This window comes from Corythoichthys intestinalis, chromosome 14 (genome assembly GCF_030265065.1).
Source record: "Corythoichthys intestinalis isolate RoL2023-P3 chromosome 14, ASM3026506v1, whole genome shotgun sequence".
Classification (NCBI taxonomy): domain Eukaryota; kingdom Metazoa; phylum Chordata; class Actinopteri; order Syngnathiformes; family Syngnathidae; genus Corythoichthys; species Corythoichthys intestinalis.
In genome coordinates this window covers 34,184,638-34,210,378 of record NC_080408.1, presented here as the reverse complement: position 1 = coordinate 34,210,378, position 25,741 = coordinate 34,184,638, and the positions used below count along the sequence as shown (strand labels likewise).

Sequence of the window (25,741 nt, the reverse complement as noted above, 5' to 3'; positions counted from 1 at the left end):
AGAATGAGAATACAGTACATCCCAAAATTAGAAGCATAATCATAGGCTATTATACCTTTATTATACCGGGCCACAACATATTGACTCATAGTGACCCGACAAAGAGGCTTTTATGTAGGAGTGGGAACCTCTTGGTACCTCACGATACGATACGATTTGCGCTACAAAGCTCACGATAACGATGATTTGACGATATGGCGATACAACGATTATTGATACATTGGTCGGAAAATCATTCGAGGATATTCTACAAACAACTAATAAACAGAAAAACAAGCTTCTGCTGTGAATTGGAATGAGTTTATCACTAGTAGACGTCCAATCCATTTGAACTGGGAGGGTGGTGCCATCCCTCCCACTTCAAATGGATTGAAAGTCTATGGCCGTCATTAGCCACTTTTACATCCTGACTTTTATTCATACCGATTCAAATCATTCCGAATGGAAATTTCAGATCGCCTGTTTACATGTCACTTCATCTATTCCGATCCAGCGTTTACATGTGTCTGCCTTTATTCCGAAAGGACGTTTGACAACTGCCGTCTGACATGCGCAGATTAATCAAAACAAAGCGTCACGTTGCAAAACATGGAGATCGATCGTCAGAGTGCTGCTGTTTTAACTTTAACCCACTTGTTGTGTTTGTGGGGTTGTATCCGCTTCTGCTGTTTTGCTCTTTTGCCTTGTAGTAGCCGCTTATCAGCGTTTTCCACCGGTTTCTAATCTGGTCAATGCTCCGGTCTATTCCGGCTTCGTGGAACCTCTCGTGAACTTTTTTAAATAGTTCACTGTTCCTCGTTTTACGCCCGTCTAAGCGAGCAATTATATTCAATTCTTTTAAAGTTTGAACTATATACAATCTTTCCGCCGGACTCCAATTAGGTGCGCTGTGCTTGGAAGCCATGTTGCAAGTGACATTACTTACGTCACCAAGTGACGTCACCACGCCAGTACGGAGCATGTGCAGAAAGAATGCAACCAGACACCATTCCGCTTCCCTGTTTACATGATATAATTTTTTAAAACCTGTCCTGTTCAGCTGTTTGACACAGAGAATGGAAGTCTAAGTGCCCGGATTCTGAACAGTTTTAATGTTTCACATGGAGAGTCTGACATACTCCCATTGTGATCATTCAAAATACCTTTTTATTATGACAAAGCAGCAAACAGGAAGGGATTATGGGGGGACAGAAGAAAAGAAATACAAGAGAAGAAAGAAAAGAAACACATACACAAACTACAACAAGAAATACATTGAACATCTAAACTAGTTACTAATGGTGCTATCGTCAGCGAGATGTATTTCCGGTTTACACCATGTGGGGGCCAATTGGCCAGTGAAAGAGGAGAATGGGGGTGGGGGTGTCTATAAGACTATAAGCTAAGTGATTGGAAGGCGTAGAGTGTACACAAATCAGTTCTGTGATCTAGAACCCAGTAATCGTGTGAATCTCTTATGAGTGTAAGCCCGTTGGCGACCAACCCTACGCCGCCGCATCGCCAATCCCGGCACCGGAACCCCCAACCCGAGCATGCCCTACCACATCCAGCAGCACGTAAGCCCCAGCGGGCGCGCGACAGCCACTCAGACGGGCGAAGTAACCGCGCGGGCGCCAACCCAGGGCCACGGCCCCCACCCTGCCAGCCCGGGGAGGGAAGGCGGGCGGGGGGGTGGGGGGTCCATGCGCAGCCCATCCCTCCTCCCGCCGCCCAGCAAAGGAGCCACCGTCCCCCCCCCGGGACCCAGGGTGGTCCCCCGGGCCACCCGCGTGCCCATCAACCGGCCTTCAGGGATGGCAGGAGGGGACGCATCACCAACCCACGCCTACACCCACCCCCGCCCGCCCACCCGGGCCACGAGCCACAGCCCCCCAACCGGCACGCCACGCCACGGGACCCCCAGCGGCCCACCAAGCCCCAGGCAAGGCAGGGTCCCCCGCCGGTGCAGGCGACACCCCGCTGATACACCGGCGCCCAGCCAGCGACCCGCGACGGAGCGCAGGGCGGATGCCCAGCCAGAGAAGAGAGGGGAAGGCGGAGGCAGGAGAACGCCCAGGAACTGCCACGGGGCGATGCATGATATAATTTTCGTTCTAATCGGTTTGGGAAAAGGAATATTCCACCCCTGTGAATCGGAATGAAATTCCATTCGGTTTGGTCCTGTTCATTCCGAATGAGGTGTTTATATGGAACACATTTATTCGGTTTGAACATCTAAACCGATTGTAATTGAAATATTTGGCTCCATGTAAACGTGGCAATTGACAGCCAATGCCAGGCAATGAGGTAATTTTGGGCCATTTAAGGTCATTTAACTGTTCATTTTCAGTTACTTCTTAATGATTCGGGGGTATTTTATAGATCACTTCCTGTTTATTTTGAGTTACAGAACAAGAAGTGACCTGGGAATCACTCAAATGAATAGGCAGTGACTCAAACTCAACAGGAAATGACCTGTAAATGCCCTAAAATGAACAGCAAGTGACCTGTACATGCCCCGAAAATTGGACCGAATGACTGTGAATGCTCTGGTTTTGAATGAACGAACGTTCCCAGTCTAAATGAACTGGGCTTCGAGCACCGTCAATGGCAGCTTTAGTGTTCACTGTGACACGATTATGGTGGAAGATTTCGGTAGCAACTTGTTTTTTTTTTTTTAAACATTGACACCTTTTTAAAACGATATCTCGATTCTTGGCAGGAGCGTATCGATAACCTTTTGGGATACAAAGTGTCACGATAAAGCACCATTTCGATATTTTGTCACACTCCTACTTTTATGTCATGTCATCCAAAGATAATCCTCTACCCAAACTAGTCTACGAACCAACTCGACCTATCTGACACAAGTTGACCCAACAAAGCCTTGAGTTTGCATGTGATGTGAGCTGCAGCAGCACATGTCTTTAATTACTAGTGAAAACATTCAGACTAGCGGAGGCACCACAGGTCATGTCCTCCAAGCCCAACATGACAATGAAAAAAGACAAGTAGGCTGTACTTTTATCTCCAACATGGGACCTAACCATTGAGTAGTTGAAGGCGAATTTTCCGCCACTTTTTTTCTCTCCATTTAAACCTTTTGGTTTTAATTATGTGGTTCATTGGCGGATTTTTTTGAGGGGGGGACAAAATGGCTTCATGTACCACATTTTTCGGACTGTAAGTCACACCTGAGTATAAGTCTCACCAGCCATAAAATGCCCAACGAAGAGGAAAAAAACATAAGTCGCACCGGAGTATAAGTCGCATTTTTGGGGGAAATTTACTTGATAAAATCCAACACATAGAACTGATATGTCATCTTGAAAGAAAATTTAAAATAAAAATACAATAGAGAACAACATGCTGAATAAGTGTACAGTGTGATAATGTTACATGATGCATGAACAACGAAATGCGCACTTGGCCGGTATGTTAACATAACATAGCTATTAGGAGTTATTCAGAGAACTATAGCATAAAGAACAATCTTAACAAGTTTACCAAACCATCGGTGTCACTCCAAAACACCAAAATAACATGTGAAATGATATAATAATGTGTTAATAATTTCACACATAAGTCGCTCCAGAGTACAAGTCGCACCCCCAGCCAAACTATGAAAAAAACAATTGCGACTTATAGTCTGAAAAATAAGGTGCACACTGAGGATTTTATAGATGAATAGAGATGTTATGTACCGGTACAAAAGAACAATGTTAAAAAATGGCTATCAACACTGTTTGCTATGACGATATGGTATTATAAAGAGTCAATTAGCCATTTTCAATGAGCACTTAGGACTTTGACAATGGTCATAACAACATAACAACCGTCTGATGCTTGATGCCATTACAGTAGAACAGTTTAAGGCTGCAGATGTTTTGACTAATTTAAAGAGGACGGATAGCCCCGTTGTGCTACAACATAGCTGCTATGCTAGTGCTAGAGGTTAGAGCCGCTCGGCCTGAGTTGATCAGACAGCCCACCATGAGGATTTTTAAGGAGACTTCGTCTGCTGCAAGCATAGAGGTCAAGTTCTTTGTAAATGTAGTGACGTTTTTTTTTAAGTGTTTGTGGTTGCAGCATGCTTCAGAGAACGTTTGGTATGTGGCGCCCTCTACAGGCCACTGCATGTGGAGCCCGCACTTGACATGTTATTAATGTGGCTAATAAATATAATTTTCATCAATCAAATGTTTCTGTGTAACAAATCTCTACGTAAATGTCCCATAATACGACACATGATTTATCATCAGATGCAGCATTTACTGTAAATGGATTTATTTTTCAGATTTTTTTGGAGGGGGGGTGGGGACTGTGTAGCTTATTCAGGTGTGCTCTATAATGATGACGTTAAGGTGTATAATATACCTAGTTTTCAATTGGGTTGTAAACCACCATTTTTTGAAAGCTAGCATGCCGATTCTTTGGACAAAGATACAATATTTGCCCACATTAAAAACATCCACACCGATTCAATCCAATACAAGGGCCTAGGATTGATGTCATTCTATGACAAGAGACACAAAATCATTTGAAAATAAACTGGACCATTCTCCAATATTGATGCCATTTTCATAAATGATGCTTATAACTGGAACACTTGAATTCAAAATTTTGCAAATCGGTTCAGTGATTATTGAGGTACGACCACATGAACTTTTGAACTTTTAGAAGAATTTTGCTTTCCTTCTGAGTTTTAAATGTCCATAGCTCGATGACTCCTGATCCTACCAAGGTTTAGGAGATATTTGGCAGGTGGGAGTATCAGCCAGGTGAGCAGCCTGGCAAATTATATATTTTTTGAGGATTACACATTAAAAACTAAGTCAACGGGCCGGTTATACACCCATACTTTCTTGCACAACACAAAAGGAGAGGTCACATTTTCATCGAAATTGGCAATGTTTGGTTTAACTCGGTTTGGTGAATTAACATGGAATACTTAACCCCTTAATCAATCCAGATCGATGTACACCCTTAGTTAATTTGCTACATGCTTCAAAAAGCAAGCACATATTTTCAGACAAGCGCCAGAAAAAGTTTAGTTCAAGCACTCAAGTAACACTTGCTTCTACAGAAAGGTGGAATATCTCTGACATCTTTCATTTAAAAAATAAAATAAAATTATTTAAAGGGCTCAACATGGAAAAGGGGTTGTGACTCGTGAGTGCCTGTTTATCACAAGTTTTGTATTGTGTTTGCTTTTTCTATAGGCATTATGATTTTTTAAGCTTGTATTTTTAAAATTTGATCCTCCATCTATCGTCTCACGCTTCTATCATTTCAGTTTAGCAAGAACTATGAAGCATCCTAGTAATTTCCTACGTATCTTTCAAGACAATTTTCATAGTATGAATGAATAGATGAGTAAGAAGTCTACCTTTGCCTGAGCGTCGTTCCTTTCGTTGTGTCCAGAGGGAGGCGCTGTGCGACGGCATACAGACATTTTAGCTGCAGCAAAAACAACAGTAGTCATTTTCTCAGTGGTGGTAGTGGAACCAAATGGGTGAATTTGACATAAATGTTCCTACATACAGTAGGTAAGACTATTAAAGTCGACACTGAATGTGAGCATGTTGAAAGAGATGTTCAGCGGCCAGCTGGTGCATTTTTCTGGATTTTCCTGAAGACTCCAGCTGGAGGATTAATGCAAAGACATCACCTCCCAGGAAAAAAAATCAGCTGTGGGAAAAAAAAGGAAAATACGAAATGAACACACTTGCTTCTTAAAGACTCATTGATGCCACTGCTGTATATTATAGAATCGGTCTGGTAAACCAATTACACACAGTTATATAGTACACATTCAAAAGCCACACATCATCTTTCCGAGGTCTTCCCGAGTGTGCTCTAACACGCAATGTCATCTAAAAATTCTAGGGCAGATTGTGAGTCGGGAGACTTAAAAATCCACACGGGAAGGTGGTCCAATTTCCTTTATGATAACTAAACGGCCATTTTAATCCTACATTACGTATTCTGTACTCTCACTGGATACACCTGCATAATCTCGCTGGTTGATGTTCATAAAATTTAACCTGTGCAATGACACTCTTTCTCAACATATACAGTTGCCAGAGAAAAAAAACACCACGTTTTACCACCGCTAGACACACTAAACACGCTGGAGTTAACTCTCGTAGATGGTGGGAAACGTTCATGACAGTTTACTAACCTTTAATTTTATATACATGTGAAATCATATTGGAAGTATTGCCTCCTCGGCTGCCACCCTCCGCAAACGTGTTTTACATGTCGGTTTCAGCGATTTCGTTTTTTTTTTTTTTTTTTTTTTTTTTTTAAACCCGGTCCTGTTCCACTGTTTGACACGGAGAATGGAAGTCTAGTGTCGGGTTGGTCTGAACAGTTTTAATGTTTCACATTGAAGTATGACATACTCCCATTGTGATCATTCAACATACCTCGTTTATTAAGACAAAGCAGCGAACAGGAAGGGGTTATGGGGGAACAGAAGAAAAAGAAAAGAAACACAAACAATAACAAGAAATACGTTGAACGCCTAAACTAACCATTAATTTGCTGGTGCTATCGTCAGCTAGATGTGTTTCCGGTTGACACGATGTGGGGGGCCTGTTGACCAGGGAAAGAAGGGGGGGTGCGTCCATAAGATAAGTGATTGGGAAGGGTGGAGTGTACACAAATCAGCTGTGATCTAGAAGCCCATAATTGTTTGAATCTCTTGTGAGTGTAAGCCCGTTGGCAACCGACCCTATGCTGCCCCATCGCCAATCCCACTACCGAGGGCCCCACACGAGCGCGCCCAATCACATCTAGCCATGCGCGAGCCCCATCAAACATGCGACAGCCACGCAGACGAGCGGAGACGCCGCACAGACGCCACCCCAGGGCCACGGTCCCCACCCAGCCAGCCTGTGGGGGGGGGCGGCGCAGCCCATCCCTCCTCCCGCAGCCCAGCAAAGGAGCCATTGTCAACCCCCCCCCCCCCCGGGATCCACCCGCGCTCCAATCAACCAGCCTTCAGGGATGGGAAGAGGGGACGCACCCCCACCCCCATCCGCTCACCCGGCCCACAAGCCACAGCCGCAGCCCCCCAATCGGCACGGCACACCACAGGACCCCCAATGGCCCACCAAGCCCAGGGCAGGGCATGGTCCCCTGCCAGAAATGGCGACATCCAGCCGACACACCGGCGTCCAGCCAGCGACCCGCGATGGAGCGCAGGGTGGATAACCAGGCAGAGAAGAGAGGGGAAGGCGGAAGCGGGGGAATGCCGAGGGGCGACGCGAGATCGGAGCCCCACTCCCGCCAGGTCCCCAACTGGCAGTCATTAATTATTTCTTTTCTTTAATGGGGGGAAAAGTTCAAAAGTTAGGGACGGTATGAAGGAAAATTTCTGCAGTGTTGAAACCTTGATGTTTTCATACCACGGTATACCTTGAAACTGGTAATCGGCACATGTCTAGTGCGAATGCACATTCAGCACATCACAGCTCGTTCATGTCAAGCGACCCGACGCGTTCAAACATTTAAGATGACTGGTTGGCAGAGAGCCAGATGCGCTCATCAAAAGAGCCAGATATGGCTCGCGAGACATACTAGTAGGTTGAGAGAGATTCCTGACCCCTGATGTAGGGTGTAGTCCGCCTGTCTCTCAAGGTAACCATTCCACAACCCTGACAAGGATAAAATGGATTGATGGCCAACTAACATTGAAAAACTAAGACTAAAAGGAGCCACTTTTTTAGACTGACTTAAAAAGTGTTAAAAGTGGTTTGGGGACGTGATTGGGATTAGGGCTAGAGATAGGATTAGTTTTAGTCACGTTACGCCCCTAAAGCATAGTTACGCCTTTGTCTTGCAAACTGCAGACAGACCCTCCTCTCCACGTCAACTGCTATTTGCAATACCCCAGGTAGCAAGGTGGTGGTGCTAAATGTCCAATAATGATCTAAAAACAGGGCCAGGAGTACTGTATTTTATCATAGCTTGGTTGCTAAGGACTTCGGAAAGCCAAAGGACAGCGGAACGTTCAAATTATTATTTTTTTGCGATAAGTGTTGTTGCATTAGAATGACTCACATAATCATTTGTCCATAACTGTCTCTGCAATTGCTCATTTAGTAATGAAAGAATCTAGATAAGGTACATAACATTAATAATAATAATAGGCTGTGCATTTACTGAAGATCCAATCAATATTGTTGGTTAATCTGGGAATCAAAATGGGGGTTTCACTTAAACTGCAAAAAGCATGACTAGTCATGTGCAACAATTTTGCAAGTGATTCAACTCATTAGCTGCCACTAACGCCGCTGGACCTCCAATTCATTTTGCTGGAAGAGACTGGCTGCGATCATTCACAGCTAGTCCTCCCAATTCAAATTAATAAAACGTCTAGCGACGTCAATGGTGGAAATCTCAATGCAAATATCTCATATTGTCCGTGATTCTTTCCACGTTATTTACTCACGTGGCGATCCAGAGTTAAAGCAACATTAACTGCATACTCATGATGGAATTACATAAGGTCTCCATTCAACTGTGACGCAGTAACCTATTTGGAACACGCGGTGGCGTCGAGACCTTCACATCCACTTTAATGGCTCTTGGCTTGTCTGTTTTCGAATTTTGACAGAATCTGTTTATTGGAGGTTGACACAAAAACATTTTACCTAGCTTTAGGTCCAGGGGTCCGCTCTGTGTTTATGTAAAGACGGGGGGGGGGGGGGGGGGGAGCTCTGCGCGTGAGAAGAGAAAACCGCGTGGGGAAGTCGAAGTGAGCACATATTGCCGAACACGCGGCGAGGCTGCGGTCAGGTGGGTGGTTATACGCGAGTTCGAAGTATGCCCAATGAGAAGCCAGCATGAGCTGTCAATCAGAGTGAAAAGGACATCCCATGACTGTGTTGACCAATGAAATTACCTTAAGCCAGTCGCTTCCTTATAAATATGGCTGAACCCAACTTCGGTACTGGAGAATGGTAGAGACACTAAGGGATAACCGTAAGACGAAACACAGGACCTGCAAGTCCTTTAGTTTTTATTTAAATTTTCTCGTTTCTCCAGGTAAATAATCTTTGACTGCCAGTTTGATTTATGCTTAATTTGTTTCTGCTGCACTATTTTATTTAGTTATGTAATGCTATGTCTTTATTATCATTACATTCTGACACCCAAGTCAATGTCTGTCTATGTCTTTCCTTTCGTTCAATCGTGTTTGTGATCGTCTTTCTTCTGTGTGTGAAAGTGTTCACCCTGTGGAAGCTGCTGTCGCTGATGTAATATTTCCTCACTCAACGTGTGTAACCATGGCTACTCCGTACTCGTGCTAACAGGATGTAGTCTTGACTTTTTATTGTATGGCTTCGCTTTCCTCGTGTCACCATTTCGACGCCAGCCTCGACGTAAAGACAAATGACGACGACGCAGACGTTTAATTCCAAAAATAACGGATATTTCCCTCGCATCTTGTTATTTAGTTTCAAGAATTAACCCAAACGCGACGAGTATTCATCATTTCAACTGCAGTTTTCAGCTGTCGATGTCTTGTTTTTCTAGAATAGGGAACAATGGTGGTCCTTTTGGGGTGTTTTTTTGGTTCATTTTTGTGCCCCCTAGCGTCCCATAGGCACACTGCGATCTCATACCTGATCTCCCCTTTTTCTACTCGTCTGGTTGTCTTGTGTCCAGGTGTGTTATAGTAGGAAATAACAAAAATGGCCACGTCGTCCAGCGCCAGCTTGAGCAAAGTAGTCAAGGAGCAGTACATGGAACTCCCTCAGGGGGAGAAAGTCCAGGCCATGTATATCTGGGTCGACGGAACCGGTGAGGGTCTACGGTGTAAAACCAGGACTTTGGATTCTGAGCCCAAAAGTCTTAAAGGTAAGCACTTTTTTTCCAAATTGCAAGTGTGAAGATCCACCCCCCCCCCCCCCCTTTGGCTTGCTGTGTGTAAAATTTCCAGTCAAAATCTGGAAAGCTTCTGGTAAATTTCCGTAAGAGGCGAAGCTGTGGAATTTTGAAAACTATTCCAAATTGGTATGACATATGGAAATGTATTCAATTATTTAGTATTTATTTGCATAAATACAAATGATGAGTAAAATATTATTTAAAACGCCAATACAAAAATGCAACTAAAGTCCCATTTAAAATGTTAAATGAAATCCCCACCATCCCTCCCCCCAAATTCTCATTCAATCATCATGCACACAAAGAATCCTCCCTTAAAGCTTCTCAAGCTGAGCCTATGCATGTTTTGCTAAATCCTTTTAAGAAATGTGGCGTTGATTTTCAACTGCACTTGGACAAAATGTCCTTATGTGATGCTAAAATATTTTTATTTTTCACAATATTATTTAATATTCCTGTCAACTCACTGACAGTAGCCAATGAGTTAAGAAGAAACTTAGGAATTTACTAACTTTAAAATTAATTCTTATCCGTTCTCATCTTTTGAAAAAAAGGTAAATTGCGTAACCCCAGTCTTCACCCACTTTTAAATTGTGACACCCCCCCCCCCACACACACACACACACACGATGAGAAGACTATGGCCATGTGTTTTACTTCTCTTATGTTGTTTGGTACGTTCAAGATGGAGAACAATAGTCAATTCTTCTACATTAGCTTATTCATTGTAGAAAATAGATTACTCATCAATCAACTTAATTACATGACTGGAATCAAGTGATTACAAAGTGATTACAGCTGGTGAACCTAGCCAAAAAGAAATTATAATGCTAATATTGCTGAGTGTGCTTCACTCATATGAATACAAATAAGACACTATTTCATTCTGTGTCAATGTGTTGCCTTTTCTGTATGATGTAATGGTGTCCAGACTAGGCATGTATATAACGTATTGGCCCGAATATAAGACGGCCCTGATTATAAGACGACCCTCTTTTTCAAGACTGAAGTTTGAAAAAAGACTTTTTGAACACCAAATTAATTTTCATACAAAAAATAATTACTGTACATCTGAAACAAATGATTATAACAATACATTTGAGAGAAAAATCATGTTATTTGCCTCATTCAAATCTTAAGATCTGAACATTTATATATGTAAACTAAAATGCAATCACATTCGTAAATGAATGGCTTCTGTTTTTGAAATCTAAATAAACCAATCTATTGTGATAAAACAACAAAATTGCAATAACTGCATTACCCATCAAAGTGAAGTCTAACTACTAACTGTAGTCTTGAAACAAATCTGAATAATGAAAAACATTGCAATAAAATAATGCAAACTGGTTATACTAGTAGCTGAGATCTGTCATGACAGAACATCGCTTCAATGATATCTAGCGCCATCAAGCGTCGTGAATGGGGTGAGTAGCTGAGATCTGTCATGACAGAACATTGCTTCAATGATATCCGGCGCCATCAAGGGTTGTGAATGGGGAGAGTAGCTGAGATCTGTCATAACAGAACATCGCTTCAATGATATCTGGCATCATCTAGCGTCGTGAATGGGTATAATGTCTAGACCGTGAATATAAGACGACCCTCTCTTTTTCAATCTTATTTCAGTGCAAAAAACACAGTTGTATTCGGGCCAATGCGGTATGATAACCTTAAGCCAAAATATCACGGTTTCCCGGTATTGCATTTACAGCTCTAAAATGTGTTACTTTGAGATCTGAAAATAGAAAAATTTAACAGGATTTTTTTTTTTTTCAAAAACAATAGCACATTAGAACATAACTGTAATGTTAATAGAGCTGGAACGAATACTCGAGTAACTAGAGTTTAAAAACTGATCCGAGTAATTTTATTCACCTCGAGGAATCGTTTAATTTTGCCAGCTCTAAGCATCACGTTTTGCCCGGACTATTTTTAATGCAGCACAACGCGCTGACGTGCGTAGAGGAAGAGGCAATTAAAAAAAAAATGAAAATAAAAACCTTACTACAGCCGCGACAAACTACGCCGACATTGCTAAAAAAAAAACTCCGCCCGCATGATGCTACGGTGGTAGCAGGTAGCATCTGATGCATCTCATAGATATCACATGTATCTAGAACTATATGCGAAATGACAGACTGAGCGGCGTTGTTAAATGGCCACCATTTTAAAGCAGTAGACTTCTCAGCGCTAATAAATAAGATTAATGTTCCTGTCACTTGTTCACATAACGTTAGCCCTGCAGAGGGCTAGATTTCTATTAATTATGACCACTGTCGATGCGTGGCTAACGTGTCTTACATACAGGCTTTATTTAATCTGTGAAAACATAGCGCTGTAAAGTGATGAAGATATAAAATAAAAACTTAAGAAAGCTAACTGTCCATTTTAGTTCAGTAGTCATTGCTGGATAAAACACCAAGTAGCAGTGGTCCCTAATGTGCTCAAATACAGAAGGTATCATATATTTATTTTGAACACTGCAAAAACTCAAAATCCTATCAGGACTTAGTTTAAACTAATTTAAAACTTAACTAGAACTTAAAATGGCTTGACACCAATGGAAATTCAATTGAAACACGTGGGGAAAAACACCTTTTAACTTTTAAGTGTGTGTCATCAAGTGTAATGACATTTTTAGGTAGAAAATGTATATATTTTCTTTTATAAGCTCTAGAAGTTTTTTGAGTGATGGCAGTGAATGTCTTTTTTTGTAGTCACATCTGAGATGCGATTGTTGCCTGTTTTCAACAATTTACACCGAAAATAGACATTGACTGAAAATGGTTCAACATTAGATGAAATGTCTTGTTTTCTCATGTATATTTATATTTGCTCTTTAGCTAAAAAAAAAAAAAATTATCCGATTAATCGATAGAATTTTCAGTCGATAGCAAAAATATTCGATAGCTGCAGCTCTAAATGGTAAGTTAAAATAAAAATATAGATAAAAAACAGTATTTTTTTTTTTTAAAGAAAATAAATAGCAGTCCATCTAAGTGAGACTAAACCCACAGCTCAACATTTTTACTATGAGAACAAAAATAATTGAATTAATTTCCGTAAAGAACACTTGTGCATGACTCGTATCATGTTTATATTGCACACACAGTTGCCAGACAGAAAAAACACCACGCTTTACCACCGCTAGGCACACTAAACACGCTGGAGTTAACTCTCATAGGTGTTGGGAAATGTTCTTGACAGTGTTTACTAACCTTTAATTCTGTATGCAAATGCGAAATCATACTGGAGGTATTGCCTCCTCGGCAGCCACCCTCAGCAAACGTGTTTTACATGTCGTTTGGCCCTCCTCCTCTAAGCCGCAGCCGTCTGTAACTTTTCTGTAGCCGAAGTATTCCCATACCACCGATTTTGGTTTTCTTCGGTGAGGGGGAAAAAGTTCAGCGTTTTCACCTCCTCGAGCCATCGTGTTGCACAGCTGACTCGCTGACACTGAGCAACAACCGGTGGGGGAGGGTTGAACCTTGCAGCTGCATTTCTGGGACATAAGAAATGGCTAATAACGTATGACGGAAAATTTTTGCTGTTTGGAAACCGTGACATTTTCATACCACAGTATACCTTGAAACCAGTAACCGGCACATATCTAGTCCAGACTGATTGAAAAAAGACTGACAGCTTATCTGGTAACCACTTTGTAGTTCCACTGTCTTATAGTTTTTATTATGACGAATGACTTGAAACATGTTGTAAAAACCAGTTGCTCCTGTTTGTGTCCGGCAGCAACACAAAGTTCCTGGTTTAGGAACATTGTTTCAAATATTGGACATGTTTTGTCATGGTTTGTTATCTAAGCAGATTGGGGCTGTCAAAAATAATCAGCCTTACACATCTGAGTTCTTTCTGATTTAAAGACATCTGAAAAGAGCAACTTTATTTTTGCGCCTTCAGACCTTCCTGAATGGAACTTTGACGGGTCCAGCACTTACCAGGCCGAAGGCTCCAACAGCGACATGTATCTTATTCCTGCCGCCATGTTCCGTGACCCATTCCGCAAGGACCCAAACAAGCTGGTGCTCTGTGAAGTTTTCAAGTACAACCGCATGCCTGCAGGTAAAACCATAAAAGAAATGAGAAAATTTAGCGCTAATAATGTTAAAGGTATCTACATGTCAGCTGATTGACCCGAGAGTGAACTTTTGCTAATTTTGAACAGATGGTCACACAGATGTCATGGCTGTCTATATGCGTACTCTAGAACTGGGCCTTTGTGCTACGTTAGTTACACACTGTGGTGGCGTATGCTCATCAGCAAGCACATGGTTAGACAAATGCAAACCACTCGAAGCAAATTTGGCTTACAATGTGCACGGTGTCCCTTCATCTATTTATACGAGTCTTGTGAGGATGAAAATATGTGACACACAAATACCAATTATAGGCTTATTGGCAACAAATGACCTACTGCTTTGGCAGAAATAGTCATTTGGGGTGTTTCTTTTCATATCTGTAGAAACCAACCTGCGACTGACATGCAATAAGGTGATGAAAATGGTAGAAGATCAGGTTCCCTGGTTTGGCATGGAGCAGGAATACACCATCCTGGGCACTGATGGACACCCTTTTGGCTGGCCATCCAATGGATTTCCTGGGCCTCAAGGTGAGCTCAACACACACACATGCACTAAGCCACTGAAATTCCAATGTTCTTGTTAGAATATGAATGTTAACGTCTCATGTGTGCTCAGGTCCGTACTACTGTGGCGTGGGAGCCGACAAAGCATATGGAAGAGATATAGTGGAAGCTCATTACAGAGCTTGTCTCTATGCCGGGGTTCAGATCTGTGGTACAAATGCAGAAGTGATGCCTGCCCAGGTAGGAATGCAGCATGCCAGCTGAAATGAATTTCACGTCTCTGTCAATAATATTCAATGAATTCATGATGACATACATGCGTGTGTTCAGTGGGAGTTTCAGGTGGGCCCGTGTGAAGGGATCGATATGGGTGACCACCTGTGGGTGGCGCGCTTCATCCTACACCGTGTTTGTGAAGACTTCGGGGTGATTGCTTCATTTGACCCCAAGCCAATTCCCGGCAACTGGAACGGTGCTGGCTGCCATACAAACTTCAGCACAAAGGAGATGAGAGAGGAGGGCGGACTGAAGTGAGTGTTACAAGGAATTATGAAAAATTCTGACCTTCAACAAATACATGGACTGTTAATTGTTACATTTATCATAGTTGAGATAATAACATGGCACAAATGTAGTTTCACAAAGAAAAGGAACTGGTAAATGGTGACTCAAGCGTGCATTGAAACATTGGTTATTTTGTCAAGTCGTCATGCTTAATTTGCTTTTTTCTTTGTCATCTTGAATGTGGTTTTCCGCATGACTCAGTTCTAGGACTTTGCTTCACATTCATTATTTGGAAAGGAAAGCCAAAGCTAAGCTTGACATGTCTAAGACAGAACAAGGTCGTAAACAGGACCTGATTTAACTCTGGAGATAATCTTTCCTCAGACTGTCATCTGACTATTCTCTTTAAAATGGAGGATCGCAAAACATAACCTTGTTTGCATGAACATTTTAGTACAGAAGCATGTTATCAGCTAAAATGTTATTTTAAAAAGGCGTCACAAATTTGATTTTGAGGTTGTGTGGGTGGGAAGACTTGACCTTCATGTGAAAGTTATGTTACAGAGTATGACCTCTAATGCTATATCATTAACTTTTTGATTGCACGCATTTGATAGATAAAGCTATTTGTAATTGCACATTTCAGAGCAATGCAATATCAATCCAGGTACAACCTGCCAAAGAAAACGGATACAACAAAAACCTAAATGGAACCCCCTTATCATCCCAATTTCCAACTGTTAATAACCCATGCTTGTGTTACTGTTTTGAACACTTTTAACAAAGTTGTGAAAGGCTAGTTTAATTGAACATCCAAAAAGGTCACAAACACATTTTCAATGATGTGTGCCGTCTCTTTCCAGAGCCATCGAGGACTCCATCGAGAAGCTGAGTAAAAGGCACCGCTACCACATCCGTGCCTACGACCCCAAAGGGGGGCTGGACAACGCCCGTCGCCTCACCGGCCACCATGAAACCTCCAATATCAATGAGTTCTCTGCGGGCGTGGCCAACCGCGGTGCTAGCATCCGCATCCCTCGCAATGTGGGCCAGGAGAAGAAGGGTTACTTGGAGGACCGCCGTCCATCAGCCAACTGCGACCCGTATGGTGTCACCGAGGCGCTCATTCGCACCTGTTTGCTGAGTGAGGAGGGTGAAGAACCCACGGATTACTGAAGTTACCACTCGTGGATTGACACCCACTGCCAACGGCCCCACCCCCCTAAATTAATCTTTTCATTTAACTAGTATTGTATTTTCTTCTCCACCCCTACCGTTGAGATGCTTTAACCTGCATTTTAATGGCTTCAAGTTGGCTGGTCAACTTAAAATGGTTAATTCATGTCTTTGGTCGTTCTCCTCTGGTTATGGCAGGGTACCTTCCCCTCATCAATAGAAGGGATTGGCTTTTGTAAGTTTTTCTAGCCCTATCAATGCTGGCCTAAACCCCATCCTATAAATGGACTAAAGCACACGGACACCGAAGTGTAGAGCTGCTAAGGCCGGGCAGCATGTACGGCTTAATAAATCTTTAGTTCAGGTCCTTCTAATTTACTATGTTGCCAAGCTTCCGTTTCCAACTACACACGGTTCTAACTCTTTGATTTTTATGATGAAGTGTATTTTTAAATGGCAACGTTTGTCTTCAGATTTCTGTCATACTGGGTCAACCGTGTCGGTACACTTTGTAGTTGTATGTACCCAGCTGATGTATGATGACGTTCAAATGTGGTGGATCTGTCCATAATGCCATTTGTAGATTTTCCTCAAGGAGTTTTATCCTTTCGTTAATGTGCCCTAGTTGGTAAATTGTCAAGTTTACTGAACCTGGGTTATTTTTCTCTTGATACATTTAAAACTTATTTTTATCACTATCTTGGTGTCTTGTCTTGTTTTCACATTTGCCTTAGCATGGTCATATATGTTGCCAAAAGAAGAACAGATTACAGAGTAAGGCACTTTTGATATAATATTGATACGTCACTAGCAGTCCACTAGTGTTAGCCTTTTGCGTCACCATTAAGCGAGAATGCTGGCTGACTCATAGAACAAAATGAGATTTGGACACACCACCTGTTGAACTTATCCGATAAGTATAGTACACTCATCTTGGGATTGTAAGGTCAATAAAAGTGACTAGTCTGGGTGTGAGCTACTGAAACACCAGCTGTTGAACAAAGGCGATTCAAATCCTTTGTTGGAATATAAAGCGTATATGACACTAGAAAGCATGTTCATTTCAATTACACACGGTATTCTATGCTCCTGAGTGAAATTGACCGCTTGGATTTGTGTGGAAGTGATCAATATATTCAACGTTTTGAATCCTGTGCCATGAAAATGACTTCTGGCCAGAGTCTCGGACTGAGAAGGTAGCTGAGACGTCAGTGGATGAGATCATCTTTACAATACAACCATACTATTGTATGCTGAAGGACTGTGGATTCAGCTGATTTTGCATATTATTTTTTGTGTCAAACCAGCCCACTGTGCTGCAGGCTTTTGTTGCTACACCAGAGAGAGTGGTGTGAGCCTATTTGGGTTTCCAAAAGATCCTGTTCACCACGAAGAATGGGCAAAACAAGTCCGACAATCGAGGGACCATTGGACAGACGACAAAGTAAGATGTTTTTCTTATATCAAATACTGGGATCATGGTACATGTTTTAATAAGGTGGTGGCTTGCATTTTGTGGGTGACAATGGTTGCCGTCGGGAGTGCTTGCCTTAATCGGCCAGGGACCATGGCGTGTGTCAACCTGGCGGTCGTCGGCCGGTGAAGCAGGCAGTGCAAGCCTTCATCGGCTGGTGACCATGCCGTGTTACAAGCCACCCGATGTCGGTTGGTTTGTCCGCTGAGAATGAGCCATTTTTGGCGTTCATTCCCCTGCTGCGTCCTTGGCGACGAGCACTCCCGCCGGATGTCCGCTGACATTGCCCTGGGTCCGACGGGACTGCTTGCCGGGGCCGCAGCAGGAGAATGACGAGCTGTCATATTTCGCTGAAATTTGTTCCCTGCCGGAGGCTGGCCGATCGGTGAAGGTAATCACTTCCGCCGCCGTGTATGACAAAAGTTGGGGTAGTTTTGTGATTTTTTTTTTTTTTTGTGTTCGAAAGGCTGGGAAGAGACTTGGAAGAGCTGCTTGGTCCGGGTTAGCATTTGGCCTAGCTCTCACGCCTCCTCTTTTGTTTATGCTCTTTTCTCCATCTCTGAGGCTGCGGCTGGGAAATTACAAGAGCCGGTGGTGTAAAATAACATTCGGTAGTTGCAAAAAGTTTGAATGGCCGCTTTTCATCTCACTGCAAAAAAAGGAGGAAATGACGATCAGCCCGCCATGATATTAACGTTATCAGCCTTCATGCTTTGACCGGGGTATTTAACGCCTGCTTTCACACATGCTTCGTCACGGGAAAGTCACTGACATAACACTAAGACAAGACCCGTTAAATGTATGCGTAATATCCGTGTCAATCGACCCGGGAAATTGCTTTCACACATAAGGGCTACCACAGTGTTCAGGTATGTGAAAGGGGCTCTAGTGACGTCATCACCAAGATGGGGGCGCCAGAGTAATGATGACAGGATGAGCAAAATGGCAGCTTTAAAGACGCACTTCGCGCCATCTGCGCTTGGCCAAAGTATTTTATATAGTTGAATCGTCTCAACATATGATTTTAATTCCATATATAATAAAAAAAAATATATATATATAATATTATATAATAATGTATAATCCATTCCAAATAATACTGCTATATAACATGGTAATGGTAAATGGAGTTATACTTGTAAAGCACCTTTCCACCTTCAAAGCACTTGACACTACTCAACCACTGAGCCACGCCACCCCAAAGATTTCATTTGTCATGTCATATACAGTTTAAAACAGATCTACTTATTGAGTCTGTTCAAATGCAGAGTTTTTTATAAATTTGTGCCGGCATATTTAACGATGGTCAGTCACCATCGGTGACAACTCAGCAGTTAAGGCTGTCACAATATGTTTTTTAGGTCAGGACACATGGCAAAAACTTCAACAACAATCCTCTCCTCTTGATGGGGGAAGGGGCTGTTAAGTTTGCCATAAGACCTTTACCCTATATCCCAACTAAAAAGCTTGCAGTTCCCTCATTGGTCTGCCAGAAGTACGTCCACCAATGACTTAAGGGTAGCCTGCGTCTGTGGTTTTAGAGGATGTTGGCTGGCAGAAAGCTAACATGTGCCTCACTTTGTTTTGCTCTTCACGCTCTTAAAATTTTCCTGTCAGTTAAGTACTGTGTTGTTTTTCTGTTCTAAGGCGGAATTTCTGGAAGAGCTGTTCAAGGAGAATTTGGAACAGAACATGATGTTTGCAGTTCATTCAGACAATCTTTTTCTGAATCTATGTGATTTACCAGATGAGAGAATGAGTCTTGTGATTGCTAAAAACTACTCACGAGTGGAAAATCTTTAAGAGCGGAAGATTGAACCACTTTCCCCTACATTTTGCAAATAGATAACTGAGGTGCAGTTAGTCATTTGTGTTTGGTTTCTTAAGACCATTCCTGAAATCCTTCACCTTGATAACTCCATGTTACTTGTTACCATCCTCAATGATCAAACACGTGTGAATATAAGTTGTATTTTTGACCTACTTTACTAGTAAAAGGGCAGATGGTCTATAAATGCGTTAACTGCTCACGCGACTTTGTTTTTCGTGTCACGATTTAGAGGTTGAACGAGAACCAATGTAAAGTTAGAAGGCCTACTCAAGTGCAACCGTGAAAACTAGGACACCCACAAATATCATATGATCGTAAACCCACAGATCCTGTGGGCTTGTAAAACCAGAACACTGTATGGCTGCATTTAGTTTTACAGCAAGCATGACGCTGCAAGAATCACAATATGAGCCAAATGTCAGTTCTGATATTCAAACAGGTATATTTTGAGCGCCCCACTTCCTAAAAGTCCAGGGTATCCAAGCATACGGTTTTAAGATAAGAAGTAAACAAGGTATCGGTGGTTCCAATTAAATCATAGCTAGAATTTAAAGTACAGTACATTTTGTCCTCTGAGCTAGAGGGAAAACAAACTTGGAATCTTTTCTGTACCAGTAATTAGATTTTATACTCCATGCTATGTTTACTTTTAGACATAACTGCACACATCTGGAAGCCGCTACTGCCATATTATGACTCATCCACATGTTTTGTTCTTGAACTGACTCATTTGGAGAAATTCAAATTTCAAATTTTCACAAGTCTTTTTCTACTCTTTTTTTTCTTTTCTTTATGTATGAGCAGTTGAACATCACAAACAACATTATATACAGTATATGTCTTCGGTAGTGAATGAGTTATAATACAATACAATATACATTTTTTATTTTTTGTAAATATCAAGCACTATCAGGTTTATACACCTTACATGCGCATACAGAGAGGCACACAGCTTGACTCCAATTTAACACATAGCTTCTAAAATAGTGTAATAGGTTACAATTATTGTTCCTTCAAGTATTTTGACAAGTCACAGACTTCATTTTAAAAACAGAAAATACCAGTACCTTGCTGGAAGTGCTCAAGCTGATTTTATTAATTTATGTATTTATTTTTACAGTGATTAATTTTCAAACAACCTTGGTCGAAATATATTTTGGCAAAAACATAAAAAATATGGAGGTTGAATCAAGGATTTTGCTAAAACTTATGCTTATCTTTTGTAGAAACTGCATTCAAAGGTACAAAACTGTAAAAGTACAAAAATTTGTCTTTCTGGGCACATAGTCCAGCACACCTAAAAACGGCTATTTCCCTTGTTAAAACACTTGAAAAATACATAATGTATCTCTTTCAATCAATTGACTGCCATCGACAGTGATAGCCGTCCAATCCGTTTAAACTGCGGGGTTGACCAACATTCTGGCTGATTCGCCCTCGCAGTATAAATGAATTGGATGCCTATCACCATCAATGGCACCCAATGAGTTAAAGTGCATACGACAGGAGAAAAAAAGTCTTAAATAGGATTATTATGTGAATTAGAATCATATTTTGAGACGATTCAACTATATAAAACAATTTAGCAAAGTGCAGATGACGAGAAATTAGTCTTTTAATCTGCCAGTTAGCCAAGCCTACTATTATAGGGTTCTAGCGTCCCCAATAGGTGGATGACGTCAGCGGAGTCACGATTTCATCTGATTTAGTATGCGGCCCATTGAGGGGGGATTATTCACAATGAGGAAAACGCGACAAAGAGAGCCGCAAAATGTCATTGTTTCTATCTCTCTACTCCAATATTTTTACAGGATATTCGTTTTATCCAAGTATTTTTCCCCAATAGCTAAATAAATGGCTTGAGAAGGACCAGTCAGCCCGTTAAGGGGGAATTATTCAGAACGAGGAAAACATTACGAAGAGAGCCGCAAAATGTCATTGTTTCAGTCTCTCTACTCCAATATTTTACAGGATATTATTTTTATCCAAGTATTTTCCCCAATAGCTAAATAAATTGCATGGTCATGACAAATAACAGTGTTGTGCTAAATGTAATATGAAATAATAAAAATGCATTTATTCAAGACCACATGGCAAAATTACTCCATAATGGTCAAAACTGTCGACTTCACCTTTACTGTCGCACCTCCCGAACGATATTTTATGCCACCTAAATCGGACTTTTGTCATTTCCCTTCCCCGGCTTTCGGAGAATGTAAACAAACCAAGAGGCGTGACAGCTAGCCGACATGCTAACCCGAACCGAGTGATGTTTCAAAATCTTCGAAGTGGAAAATCACACATAACTAGCCCGGATCATTTCACGTGACAACTGGGTTGTCGATTGGCTTCGCCGATCGGCAAACCGCCCGGCGGAGAGCAATTTACAGTTCGTTTCCCTGCTACTACGGACAGGAGAGCTTGCCGGGGAAGCAGCTGGACAATGACTGCTGAACAAACCGGCCGACGTTGGAGGAGCATGTAGCTGCCAAATGGTCAACACGAATATGGCAAAATAATGCTTTACTACACGGCGAACTCGTAAACAGCGAGAGACTAACATATGCAGCTAATGTGTATGAGGAGAGCTTTTTACATGCCCATCCATGATCAAACATAAGTAGTCCTTTATTTAACCCTTTAACACTGAACGTGTCGGCAGCGACGTGTTTACGCATGCCGTCTTTGAAGCTTCGTCATGCTGTAATTACGTCACCCACGTGCCGCTGGTTGGTCTCATTTGAACGTGCGGAAGTTGATGTCCACACCAGTTTTTATTTGAAGTCAATCGACCAAGAAAAACGGGAGATAATGTCATTTGAGTTTTATAGTTTTATTGCACTCATAAATATGCATTAAAACGCTGCATGGACCATGTATCTATCTCCATATTTCCATCATTTCTTGTCCTTTTTCAAAACCGAAAGCAGCACAAAAAAAACTACAGATCCCAAGACCGTTGTGATGTCAAGAAGGACGAACCGAATGTGGACATTTTTAATAAATTTCCGAGCTAGGCGCCAACTAAGGAAAAGGAGGCATGCGAAGCAGGCAGCGGCCGGTGTTGAGCGATTGAGCGAGCGACTTTGAAACGTGGAGAATGAATCTAAAACTAAATTTAGCATAAGCTAATGCATTATTTCATTAACTCAAGGAAGAAGATGAGCCATATTTGACATTGTTTTCCTGGGATGAGTCGGCGTCTCGGCGAGTAGAAGTGACAGCAGCGCGCTAAAGAGTAGGCTGTGTGACGTTGTGTGTGACGCAGCTCCGTGACCTGTTCATGAAGAAGCTTTATTGAGTGAGCAAAAAAAAAAAAAAAAAACTTTTTTTCAATGTTATATATATTTTTTCTTCACTATAATCTTTTCAATTTTTATAAAGATGAGTATTCGAGAAGCTTGATTGCATGTACGTATATACTTTAGATAAGGTGATGGGTATAATACCTAACTTCACAAAGAGATATCCTCCAAACCCTTTTTGTGTTAGATGATATATTTTTTTCCTCACTATTTTGCACTGTATATAACCTGTTTTGACCATAGTATGTGTAAAGGCCAAAAACGCCTATGACCATACTTGCTGTTTGTGTTGAATTGTCAAACATAAAACTATTCAATCTTATTTTTTTCTATTGAATGTTTATCCTAACAAGTTGAATAAATATTATCAAGTTTCAAAACGGTTGGTCGAGCATGTTTGCTTGTCAATGGGACATCAACATTACAAATTTTGAAAAAAATTTTTTTTTTGTCTTTTTGGGTCCAAAATGTGAATTATAATTGGTCAGTGAAGAAAACAACAGTTTGGACATGAAGTTCAAGGTGTCCTTAAAAAAGGGACCCAACTTGGCCATTGTGAACAGTTTTTTCTTTGAAATATAAAGGCAACATCAAATGCATGCAAATTCGGCCAAAATATAGGTGTTAAAGGGTTAAAGAAAGTTTGTAGTGTTTACTTTGTAATCGCTGTATTCGTGGCTATTTTTAACTCAAAGTTGCAATTTCTGATCGGTCGGAAAATTTGACAGAACATCGGACACATGAAGAGGGGAATAAGCCGAGTATAGTGCTCTCCAGGCGGGGGGATGTGCGACAAGCCGCCGGTCGTCGGCCGAGGGGAAAGGGAGCCTGTCAGCCACAAAATGCAAGCCACCTACATATTAAATGATCCCAGTATTTGACATAATACAAAACACGATGTTTACTCTCTTCCTTGTAAGTCCCATGGTCCCACAGTAGTAGGGCATTTTTTTGGCCAATATCCACCTTTGAATGGGAACCTTTTGAAACCCCAAAAAGGCTCACACGCCTCTCCCTCGTACAGCCGTTTGGCTGGCGTGATGCGAAAAATAAACGTATTAATCCGCAAAATCAGCTGAATCCTTAGTCCTTCTCATACAACAGTACGGCTGTATAGTGAAGAGGACTCCTTCCTCTGTCCACGTCACAATGCCCTCTTTCTCAACTCGAGACTGTTGCCGGAAGTCACTTATTTTCATGGCGTGGGATTCAAAAAACTAAATAAATATAGCGATAGCTTCCACACACATCCAAGCGGTCCATTTCATTCAGGAGCATAAAATACCGTGTGTATTCTGAAATAAACATGCTTTTTCGTGTCACAGGCACTTTAAAGGGAACCTCAGACTTACAGATTTGTAGGCTCTAACAAGCCACAATTGTTCTATTTTACTATAATATGTTATTAGAAACACATAAAATATTGCCATTGATTTAAATCTATATTATATAAATATTATATATACATATATATATACATATATATATATATATATATATATATATATATATATATATATATATATATATATATATATACATATATATATATATATATATATATATATATATATATATATATATATATATATACATATATATATATATATATATATATATATATATATATATATATATATATATATATATATATATATATACATACAGTGCCTTGCAAAAGTATTCGGCCCCCTTGAATCTTGCAACCTTTCGCCACATTTCAGGCTTCAAACATAAAGATATGAAATTTCATTTTTTTGTCAAGAATCAACAACAAGTGGGACACAATCGTGAAGTGGAACAACATTTATTGGATAATTCAAACTTTTTTAACAAATAAAAAACTGAAAAGTGGGGCGTGCAATTTTATTCGGCCCCTTTACTTTCAGTGCAGCAAACTCACTCCAGAAGTTCAGTGAGGATCTCTGAATGATCCAATGTTGTCCTAAATGACCGATGATGATAAATAGAATCCACCTGTGTGTAATCAAGTCTCCGTATAAATGCACCTGCTCTGTGATAGTCTCAGGGTTCTGTTTAAAGTGCAGAGAGCATTATGAAAACCAAGGAACACACCAGGCAGGTCCGAGATACTGTTGTGGAGAAGTTTAAAGCCGGATTTGGATACAAAAAGATTTCCCAAGCTTTAAACATCTCAAGGAGCACTGTGCAAGCCATCATATTGAAATGGAAGGAGCATCAGACCACTGCAAATCTACCAAGACCCGGCCGTCCTTCCAAACTTTCTTCTCAAACAAGGAGAAAACTGATCAGAGATGCAGCCAAGAGGCCCATGATCACTCTGGATGAACTGCAGAGATCTGCAGCTGAGGTGGGAGAGTCTGTGTGACGCACTTAGAAAAAAGTGTGGTCACAAATATTGTGATTTAATATTTTTATATTAATTCTGAAAAATTGTATACAAAAAAAAAAAAAAAATCTGTATGTGAAATTAAACCTGAAATCTAATTTGAGAGAATAAAAAAAAGTAAGTAGGAACAAAAGAGCGGAACCATAAAGTCAAAAAGAGGTTGAACCCAATTTCACTGTGACGTGAGGGAAGTCGCTAACCCCTCCCTTCAGAGGAAACTTGGGATGAGAGCAGACTGGTTCGTGTCTCCTTTCCTCACCTGCTTTGCCTGTGCTTTTCAGGTTAGTAAATGGTTGGAATGCACTTCATCTTTATTTTGGGACTCATGAATACTTAAAGACATTAAGGTGATCAATTTACACCATAAAGAGTTGCGTTTTTATAGCGAACTTAAGAAGTGAATTCAAGCGCTAATGTTAGCTGCGCGTTAGCTAACGGCTAACGTCCATTGTTGAACACAATGTTATGGAGCGAACTATACTTCCACCCCCGACTTGAATCCTTCATAACGATTGTTAATGTGTGTAATTTGCATGTGTTGATATGTTATGTGAAAAAAAAGGAATTGTTCTTAACAGTCATTGTTCATAAAAAA

At 41.2% G+C, this 25,741-nt stretch overlaps 2 protein-coding genes across 3 annotated transcripts in view; one reads left to right on the top strand and one right to left on the bottom strand.

The window, feature by feature from the left end:
- LOC130929333 (pre-B-cell leukemia transcription factor 1) overlaps window positions 1–8,694 on the bottom strand; it is a 310,555-nt gene extending 301,861 nt beyond the window's left edge. For both annotated transcript variants that reach the window (XM_057856416.1, XM_057856417.1), the window contains exons 1-3: window positions 8,643–8,694; window positions 5,524–5,670; window positions 5,369–5,439 (exon numbers count right to left, since the gene is read on the bottom strand). The gene's annotated coding sequence lies outside the window, so the exon portion shown is untranslated. The remainder of the gene's footprint in view (window positions 1–5,368; window positions 5,440–5,523; window positions 5,671–8,642) is intronic.
- A 215-nt stretch (window positions 8,695–8,909) lies between these two features.
- Window positions 8,910–16,863, top strand: LOC130930174 (glutamine synthetase). Its single transcript, XM_057857935.1, has 7 exons — window positions 8,910–9,036; window positions 9,661–9,852; window positions 13,801–13,962; window positions 14,363–14,509; window positions 14,598–14,725; window positions 14,816–15,015; window positions 15,853–16,863. The coding sequence occupies exons 2-7, from the start codon at window positions 9,687–9,689 to the stop codon at window positions 16,163–16,165; spliced, it is 1,116 nt and encodes a 371-aa protein (XP_057713918.1). The 5' UTR covers window positions 8,910–9,036; window positions 9,661–9,686; the 3' UTR covers window positions 16,166–16,863.
- Window positions 16,864–25,741: the final 8,878 nt, after the last annotated feature.

Coding starts and splice junctions, on each gene's coding strand:
- LOC130930174 (XM_057857935.1), top strand. CDS start 9,687: ATGGCCACGTCGTCCAGCGCCAGCTTGAGCAAAGTAGTCAAGGAGCAG. Junction 9,853..13,800: donor TGAGCCCAAAAGTCTTAAAG/GTAAGCACTTTT, acceptor TTGCGCCTTCAG/ACCTTCCTGAATGGAACTTT. Junction 14,726..14,815: donor CAGAAGTGATGCCTGCCCAG/GTAGGAATGCAG, acceptor GCGTGTGTTCAG/TGGGAGTTTCAGGTGGGCCC.